Source organism: Coffea arabica, chromosome 2e (assembly GCF_036785885.1).
Source record: "Coffea arabica cultivar ET-39 chromosome 2e, Coffea Arabica ET-39 HiFi, whole genome shotgun sequence".
Lineage (NCBI taxonomy): Eukaryota > Viridiplantae > Streptophyta > Magnoliopsida > Gentianales > Rubiaceae > Coffea > Coffea arabica.
Window position 1 is genome coordinate 19460229 of NC_092313.1, and position 9817 is coordinate 19470045.

Sequence of the window (9817 nt, forward strand, 5' to 3'; positions counted from 1 at the left end):
TTGAGACTAGAATTGCAGAATGATTTTTAACTTAATCCTCAAACCATGAAAAATTACAGTCGATGGTCTACGTGAAAGCTATAAAAGAAAAAAAAAAAAAGAGAGAGCAAAAAGTAGCAGTTGATTTTATACACTACATATTTACATACATTGAACCATTGCACTAGCGTTCCATCAATGAACCGAGCGCAGTCAATAAATACAGCGTCAATAATAGGCACAATTTGTGTTCGAGGCTCATTCAAATGCCATGGACATGAAAGTATCGTGATCCGACAATTTTTCAACATCAAATAGTTCCTCATCAGCGTAGCTCACATCTTCAGAACCACTAAGTGTCGGGTTGGAAGTATCCTGTTGAAGATAATCATCATTATCAGCGATTTCAGAGCTAAAGGGAGCTCAGTGTGTTTGTGCATTATTAAAGGGTATTTCTGGGACTTCCTTTTTTTTGGCTTCAAGCATCCTTTGCCACAATAAAGTGGACAAGTGCTCCACTTCAAAACAAGTATAAAAGATAACTCCAATTGCAGTTTTAAAAGATAGCTTCCTTTGGTAAAGTGATCTATTTAGCTCATGATGAAGTTCGAGCGAATACAAGGATATAACATATTTATGTTGATTAAGTACCTCAGTTTCGCGGAATCCTTCAGCAACAGTTAGCAGCCTTCTGTATTGAGCTCTTGCCTCAGGGTATTGAGCCATGGACTTGACCCTAGAAAGTGCTTTTTGTAACCTCTCTTCAGTCTGTTTTCTTCCTTCCTTTAGAAAATCATAATCATCATCCTTTCTGGGCATGTTTTCAGCGCTTGGACATTTGGCAACTGCATCTGGGCGAAAACCCCTTAAACCACTCCCTTTCCGCCTCCACCGCAATATCACCTTCTCTAGGATTCCCACCGACCAAATTATTGTTTTATACTTCTTCCTCACCTGATGCCCCCGTACATGAGCCTTTACACCAGAACAACAGAAACAGGAAATGAGTTCTGAATCCACATGGTTTGTGCATGGTAAAATGAACTGGTCATATCTAAATGTTTAAGAAAGATATATAATGTACATACAGGTCCCAACCCACAGAACCGAGGAGGATATACTAAAGATAATTAGAAGCACGAAACCACCACACACACACACACCCCCCCCCCTACCCCCAAACAAAAACAGTTCAAATTGTTCAACCAGCGAGTTTCCCAGAACATTAGGCCAAGTTTTATAGCAAATCATGATCCTAAATTGTGAGGAAAATGAAATGCAAAGTTTACAGCCATGGAAAGCACAAACTTAGTGAACCAATGAAAGATTTGCTATCAAAATTTACACTACCAAAGTTCATTTGGGGTGCATGACCAAATATTCTTGCTATTTTTGAAGAGAATGAACTATGCTCTTCCAAACAAAAGTTAAAACAACATGTTAAGAAATGAAAAAGGAAATACCCACCTGGATTTTAACAATTCTTTGCCTAATAATTAGAAATTCTTTTCGCTTCTTCCAACCACGAAACTTTTTCTGAATGCTTATTGCAGCACCATGAGCAGTCCAATCATTCTTACCCAGCCTGCTTGTTTTGGCTGCTATAAGAGAGAGAGTATGCTCGTCCATAGATGATGACTCATTAATGTGCTGAATATCAAGCTGCTTCCTCTGAAAGGATTGAATCCTAAAAATTTGATGAATCCGAGCAGCTGCTTGAGTTGCATTACATACAGCAGCCATAGAATCCTTCAATGACAGTGAATCTGGCACATCCTGTTCAGTAATTGGAGATGCAACACGTTCTGAAACTGTTTTTATAGCTTTTGCTTCAGAGTATTGCAAGGTATCATCATCCTTTGAATCTTTCACAGTCAATGTTGAAAGGTGTGTTGTCAAGGAGCACTCAGCAAGAAAACCAGCTATCCCCTTGTGTCCATTTGCGGAAGCAAGGTCTGCAGGAGTTCTGGCCAAAGGATGTTCAGCAGATGGATCTGTTAATGCTCCAGGAGCCGCACCAAGAGAGACCAGAACAGCAACCGTGTCCTCCCTGTCAAACAAGCGAGGGAAAATATAAAAAGCATTCCTCCAAAACCATGTAAAGCTAAACACTAGCTCACATCAAACTTCAAAAAATTATTTCTTCAGTTGCTTCTCACTTTTGGGAAGCAAAATATGAAATGAATCTAAATTTTACAGAAAATTAGTGTTTAAACTTCATGACAAAAAACCCATTGACACTGTCAGATTTGACTTTCGCATAAGTGACAAGGCACCATCACTTCTCATAACAGAAAAAAAAATTAAAGGAAAAACAAGTAATATAGATTACATGCATTTGAATTATACACAAAAACGGAAAGACAAGACCCATGGGGTGTCTCTGGTTTAGCAGAATAAACTCCAAAAGCCTTTTTACCTGCCACATAGAGCAGCCCAGTGAAGTGCAGTCCATCCATTTACATCACGAAAATCTATACTAATTCCTGAAATAATGACTGGCTTTATGGCCCAGTTAAAACCAAGAGCAGCTGCTAAATGCAAAACTCCTTGACCCTCATCGTCAAGAAGACTTGGCCCTTTTCCACCTTCGGTCACTTTCTGGATCAGCCATGTGTAAAACTTCTCCTTCAACAGCTTTTCACCATGTTGCTCCTCTATTCCATTGGGTGGGGAGACATCCCTCGGTGACAGAGTTGCCATCTGATTGTATTCTGCCTCCATCAATAAAAATATCTTATTGACAACTTCTTTTTTGTCAGTAATAGTTTCAGAGACACTCTGGGTGCTACCTATCGGTCCTGTCAAGAATAATTTCTCGAGCCGTCTTTGGAGATGCACCTCAATTGCATCACTTCCAGGAATATCTGCAAAATCAATTTCCTGCGAGGGTCCAGCTCGATATTCAAATTCTCGTACTTCACTACAAGCCAACCGATTTGAACAAGTCACGTAAAATGGGACAAGCCCAGCCTTGTGTGGTGGCGCATGGCAACAAAGAACTCCTCCTGATAAGACTTCTGCTGGCACCTCCAGTTCTCCAAACATACATGACCACTTATATCTTGTAAACTCTTGTCCACTCTTGAGAAATCTTCCAGTAATTAGGACCTGCTTTGTTCAGAATTTCAGACATATTAATCTAATGACAATCTAAAAGAACAAACATGTCAAGTCCTAAGCTGATGCTTAGCTCAACAAAGTGGAAACCGTAAAATACCTAGATATTAAAACCATTAGCTTGAAATCTTTGACTACAAATATATGAAATTAAGCAATCAATATCTGTTAAGACAACTCATCAAACCTATTGATCCCCTTAGCAAAGGGTTCAGGTTGAGAGGGGTGGGCAAAGATGCCAATATATACGTCGTCATTGTTAAGGCACATGATAATAACCATGGTAACCAAAAACTACAAATTTTCAGACAGTAAAGCAAAAGCAACATCCATTTCTGCTTGTTATCAAACCAGTTATTTCGTAAAAGTAACCAAGATGAACGATGATTGCTATGTACCTTGGTCTCCAACCTTGAGTAAGCCCAATTTGGTGAAAAATCAGTGATGCTAAATAGTTGATCTTGGGAGAGTGAGAAATTTAATGTGTCTGCATCCAGTTGCAGCTGGGTGGGAGTACAGGAATCACCAACAACATCCTCAGTCTGTATCACACTCCATGAGTATCCATTGGTTGAGTGCAAAGGCAATTCCTCAACTTCTCCTAATTCTTTAGCCATCCATCGGGAGAAGCTGTCCACTTTCTTCAAGCTTTCTTCTGCTTGGATTCCACTCAGATGTGGCTGTTTCAAAACCAAAGAACAGTTTCCAGACCCTGCAGAAGGCACACTAGTCTCAGCCTTGTAACTCATCATATATCCGGCTTCTACATTTTGTCGCAGTTTTTGTACGTCCCTTTCCACAGCTTCGTCTTCTTGCCCATCAGGCCTCATGTAAAATGGATCTGCAGCAGATTGAAGAAGTGCAGAAATAGATTTCTGCTCCCATAAACTTCCTTTGCCATAATAAGCTGAATCCGGAATCAGATTCTGACTAAGTGGCACTCCTTGCATGGGCGATAAACAATCTCCCTAACAAGCAAAAAGCCAATAACCTAAGCTTGTAAATATGCATGATTAGATGAGAAATAATAGTCAAAGATGCAAATTGTTCCAAGACACAACATAAAAAACTTGTAAAGTTTCAAAAGAAAAGGGAACACAAGTTATCAGAAAAAATGACTTGGCACATAATGAGGAAAAAAAAGAAAATACAACTTTGATGCCGTTAATTAGGTCAAATGCATTCGTATTAGGCATTTTCAGAAGGCTTTAAGAATCTTTTAAGTTTGTTTTAACACTAATATACAGACCAAGCAGTTATAGAAACTAGGGGTAACATAGATATCAAATATAATGGAAGCATATTAAGTGTCAAATTTTGCAGAATTTTGGCTAGCTCAAAAGAGTACAAGTGTCAACTAATTTTTACAGAGACTTAATTTTGGCTACATGAGCTGACAATATCCGGAAGGATCGAAATGCATAAACAAGCACTTAAATTTAAAACTGAAAAATCTGTAACCCAATGAGATTCTAGTGAAAGCATCCAGCATCATATCAAGGGAAAAACTGTTTCATGCTAAACAATTATCCTCCCATATGCCACTCTACAACTAGCAACAAATTAGGACGATCCTGAACAAAAAAGTTCTGAGACACTAACCAACAAAACCAAGAGCAGCACAAATAATGCAGAAAATATGTGATCAGTGACATAGTCCTACCATTCAAAGAGGAAGTTTAATCATGTCACATCAAATAAAAGTGAACATCTGAGACTGTTCAAAGGAAAGTAAATGTTAAAATTTCTGACCAAATATAGGTTTGAAAACTTTAAAATTGCTGACAAAGGTTTTGTCTATTAACACCCTTGATCAGCTCTAATTCCACTCTTTGTTCACGTTAAGCAGCAAGTGAACTTTTGGAGTTGTAAACTAATTATTAAGTTTTTAAGGCAAATTATTATTAGCTTGAAAGAACACAGTTTCAAGTCATGAAAAGTTTGCTACCTGCCAATTTGCTTGGTGTGCTGGGGCATTCCAGGACTTGTGTCCATCACCAACCATACCTGCCAACGTTTAGCTTAACATATTGATTCCCTTCACTAAAGGAATTTCTAAGGATCAATACTGACAAATAGAGTTGATAACTTGACACCTCAGATACCTGTTGTACATTGCCCCAAGACCTCTTCCCAAGATGCTGAATCTAGTGTTCTTTCAACACCAGGTACAAAATTACTTTTGGGGTGATCAACAGTGCATCCATCATGAACTGAAGCCGAAGAAGTAGGCTGACCACCTATATGTTGGAAAGTGTTTTAAAATCAACCAATATTCACTAAGCAATACATCAGAAGAAAAGGAAATTAGTAAGTCACAAAAGATACCCAAAGACTGAAGCACATTATAAGAGCTTGAGAAGCCAGCATCTAAATTCTCCAACCCCCTGAAGTCCTCTTGCGTTGTTTCAAGATATGGATGAAATCTGGAACTTGCTGGGTGATTAATTTCTGCATTTAGTCACATTTAAGTTGTCACAGAGCAAGAAGACAGAAAAAGAGATCAGCAGAGATCTCAAAGCCAAATTCAAACTACAATTGTGTGATAAGCTATAAAATCCAATCTACAAGTCCCATTTAAAAAAGTTACTCAACTGATTCGAGAATCATAAATCTCAGAAAAGGGCCAATTTACCAGATTCAGCATCTTCACATGCAGATGTTAGAGTGCTTGTAGGACTCGTCATGTCGGTATATGGTGAAGCCAATCTGTCAGAATTTGCAGGAGAACCAAAGGACAACGAACTGTCATCTTGAGAATTAGATGACACTGTTCCAGCATCCTTGAGGCATTGAATGTTTGCTTTATTACCCTGAAGTTGAGAGGACAAAGCAAAAATTGGAAATAGAACAATTTGTCACTACTACTGTCTTTGAAGCAATAGGTATCATACATTTAGTGGATGACGAATTCAGCATGATAAGAATCAGCAGGGCAGACCTCAAATTTCTATCATCAGTAGACAATATCTTCAGAGCTCTAACAAACAAAATCTACTAAGAAACTTTTGGATGCTAATGGGATGATTATCATAGGCTTCCGAAAGGCTAGAGGCCCAGCTATCATAGTATTTGAAAGTCATGACTCTTTCCAGGAACAGACCCAATCCACTAAATGAGGAATGAAACTTAGCCAAATTGAATTCCTAAAACTTTGCCAAATTGAATAGACATGCCAAGGAAGCTTATTCACACTCTGAGATCATGCTATGGTTAACATGATGTAGGAGTGTCTTCAGATACTTTCAAAATACCTAGAAAGAAAAAATCCAGAACTAGTAATGTAGTGGGAGGGTGGGCATGCAGCTTCTTCCTTGATGAAGCAACAAGCAAGCTGCTGTTCCAAGTTTGAAGCTTACTAGCGGCCACAAAAGGGTTAAATTCATTTTAACATAATTCAACAGATTTTGTACACTCAGAACCCACATCTTATACTAATACAACTCAATGCGCTACCATTATTCCATATGCAAGGAAAGAACCATGACATGACATCCAGTGTCTCATCCAACCTTAGCTTGTTTGTAATCTCAGATGGATTTGGGCGAATACCAAAATGAAAGAAAGACAAAATTAAGCTCATTGCATAGCATCTAGAATTAGCCTACAGCGCACAACTTGGTAAATGAATAGCATCAATCAAGAATACCGAGAAACTTTTTGACTGAGAGAATAAAAATTCCATTTTTAGAGATGTAGTCTTACCTTAACCTCCAAGTAGTGAACAAAAACTATATGCATGAGATCCCTGCACCATTGGAAGAATCAATAAGAAACATCTGGGAGCAAATCATCTCCAAGGTTAACAGGCATTAATTTTTAAAGGGGTTAAAGGATTCTTATATGTAGACCACGACAGATATCAGCAATCAAAAGGAACAATAAAGAAGGCAAATCTAGAAACTAAAATACGAGAATCCAACATATTGCTTGAATGCCTATGTCATAAAAACTGAAATAATCCTTCAGTACCATTTTAGAAGTGTTGTACAAAAGGCAGGAATATGCATGTCAGAATACGAGAACTAAAATACAGAGAATCCAACATCTTGCATTAATGCATATGTCATAAGAACTAAAATAATCCTTCAGTATCATTTTAGAAGTGTTGTATGAAAGGCAGGAATAAGCATTTCAAAATCAATCACATTATTAACTTGGACAAACAACTGCCAATCTAGTATTTAAAAAAAAAAAAAAAAAAAACTGCCGATCTAGTAAACAGAAAGTGAAAACACTGGTACATACTAAAGAGATTCTGAAAAAACAACATGAACAGAGATTCTGAAAAAACAACATGAACATAGAGCAGCGAACTATGCTTTTGGATCAAAACACACCATACTAATAGACAAAATATTCGCTGGGCTTATACTTACTGTTCAAGCATCCAGTAACTGCGTCTTTGGAAATTCTCATTTTCTTCTCCATGGGCATAATAGCAGTGTAGCATATCAACACTCCCAACCTGATTAAAAAAATTGAAAGAGGAATAAGAGATCTCTTGATGACAAGAAAACACCCCGATTACCGAACTGTGTCAAAGATCTAGATTTCTTGAGTAAGAACTCATCCACAATTATGTCACTATAATTTCCAAAAGATGTCCCTAAAGTTAATAATAGCTTCAAAAAGAAAATCTCTACAAAATGATAATCATAGGTAAAGTCTTTATTTTCCCCACACTCACCTTCAGCTTTTCATGTGCCTCCTTCACAGTCTTACCATCCTTCTTCTTCCTCCAGTTATGCCCATCTTTCCGGAAGTATCTCAGCACCTTCCGATCAAACAGAAAGACAGATCCACCTGAAGTGATTTGATTGAAGATCAAGAATAAATAAGGAGGCTTCAGACCAAAACCAACTCGTATTATTACAGGAAGAGCTCATAATTTTGTAAACAAGTCCAGTGCACACAAAGAATTCGAAAAATCAAAACTAGCTATGTAATCCGACACGGTAGAAATGTGTTTCTCATCCAAATGCCTATAACTTTTATTTGATAGACCAAATAAGAAGGTATCTCCCTTCCTGCTTTGACTGAAAAATGGTCACGCATAAGCATGAATTAAACAAGGAAGGAAAAATAAAAAAAGATTAAACAAAACCAACTGATAGTTGATCATAAGGTAGAAACATACTAGCTGGCTTGACTGGAGGCTCAGGAGTAATATAAAACTTCTGATAGTTGCGCAGAATTTCACAAATTTCAGCAGGTCTCAGCCATCGGTGCTGTGCTTCTGATAAAATTTGCTTAATATCTGCGCATACCAAGAGTCATTCATCATAAGAACAATGTTTAGAAAATCCATCCAAGATAATCACATCCACCAGAAAATTATGTTGGAGAATGGAAGTATAAGTACAGCAATGAGGTATAAACAAGTTTGCAGACCAACTGCACAAGTCAGACAACTAAAAGAACTCTCTTCAGTCTGCACCACTTTTTGAGAGCATAAATAAGTTCACGGGAAACCAGTGTAAAATTTCAAGAGAATTTTTGAATAATGCGCGGTAGTCCAAGGCATGTGTAACAATCTCAAAAACTTTTCCAACGGGGCACAGTAGGATCTATCATTGGATGGATTAGAGTAACATAAGACTCCCCTACGCAATTACTTCTTATGAACCTTTATATCTACATTTACCCCAAAACTGAGACTCCCATACCTGCGTTGGATAACGATACAACTAAAAAACTGCTGTAGACAAAACCCAACCATGCCAAACAAAACTCTAGCTCAAACATCACCTTGGCAGTTAAACATTTCTGAGCTCACTAGACAAACAAAGCAAAATTCAAACACTTAAAACAAACCTTCAAAAAATGCCATACTAGAGTGAACAAAGTTTGGAAACATCCAAGCTAAAACCTGAATCCAAAAGGTTCGCTTAACAATTCCCAATTAGCTTACAACAATTCACCCCAATTCACTAGTTTGACCACCAATTTGACTTTCCCCAATTTAAACTTCAATTTCCCCTTCCTTCCGTAAAGGATAAATCCATACACAAGAAGTTACTAATAATATCCAATCAAACAAAAATTAGCAGTAACTAATCTGGCGGCTCAGCAAAGACGAGCTGGAAATCGTACCAAATCGAAACCCTAGGTTTTGCGATCCGCTCCCGGCCATGAATTGAGAAAAGAACTTAATCAGCGACGGATGAACCCTAACCGAGTCAGCTTACATAATATTAGTAAATTCATAAAAACTAGGACTAAAAAATAAACAGCCAGGGGAATGATGATTTGATGACTGATGAGTGATGAGAGAGAGAGAATGAAAAGGAATGTGATGTGATTTGATTTTGAATAAGTTTTTACTTTACTGTAGTCCGCTGAGGAGTGGTACGGATACAGTATACTTCTGGAAGGAAGAAAAATGAAGGAAACGAAGGAAATGGGAAGGTTAAAGTCCTTTTTTATAAAGTCTTGAGAGGGACTGTCCCAAGTGTGGTAAACGCAAAGTGGTGGGGGCAGGTGGTGACGAATGACGTGTTGACCCTCGGAGCCTGAAAATGGTAGCTTTGATGATTTGCCCTCAGGCAACCCAACTCCTGGATGTAACTGCACCGGTTGTGATCCTCAACTTTCTAGCCTTTGGATGCGGAGCTAATACATGCCAATGCAAACTCCTCCGTAGAAAGTACTAGAAGAAAAGTGGGTCGGGCGGGCCTTATTTTAAATTCAATATATTTGGATCGCATTTAAATTT

At 38.0% G+C, this 9817-nt stretch overlaps 1 protein-coding gene across 2 annotated transcripts; it reads right to left on the minus strand.

Annotated features, from left to right (window-relative positions):
- Window positions 1-104: 104 nt before the first annotated feature.
- LOC140036809 (calmodulin-binding transcription activator 2-like) lies at window positions 105-9817 on the minus strand. Of its 2 annotated transcripts, XM_072079631.1 has the most exons (14): window positions 9196-9817; window positions 8240-8359; window positions 7790-7905; window positions 7479-7567; window positions 6805-6847; window positions 5735-5912; window positions 5428-5550; window positions 5205-5339; window positions 5048-5106; window positions 3498-4067; window positions 2399-3090; window positions 1447-2029; window positions 631-954; window positions 105-354 (listed from the first exon to the last, which is right to left on the minus strand). In XM_072079631.1, the coding sequence occupies exons 1-14, from the start codon at window positions 9233-9235 to the stop codon at window positions 238-240; spliced, it is 3189 nt and encodes a 1062-aa protein (XP_071935732.1). In that variant the 5' UTR covers window positions 9236-9817; the 3' UTR covers window positions 105-237. The 2 variants fall into 2 exon arrangements, with proteins under 2 accessions (XP_071935732.1, XP_071935733.1); XM_072079632.1 differs by lacking the exon at window positions 8240-8359 and having other exon boundaries at window positions 9196-9383.

Coding starts and splice junctions, on each gene's coding strand:
- LOC140036809 (XM_072079631.1), bottom strand. CDS start 9,235: ATGGCCGGGAGCGGATCGCAAAACCTAGGGTTTCGATTTG. Junction 7,906..8,239: donor GCCTCCAGTCAAGCCAGCTA/GTATGTTTCTAC, acceptor AAATCACTTCAG/GTGGATCTGTCTTTCTGTTT. Junction 4,068..5,047: donor CACACCAAGCAAATTGGCAG/GTAGCAAACTTT, acceptor TTTGCTTGTTAG/GGAGATTGTTTATCGCCCAT.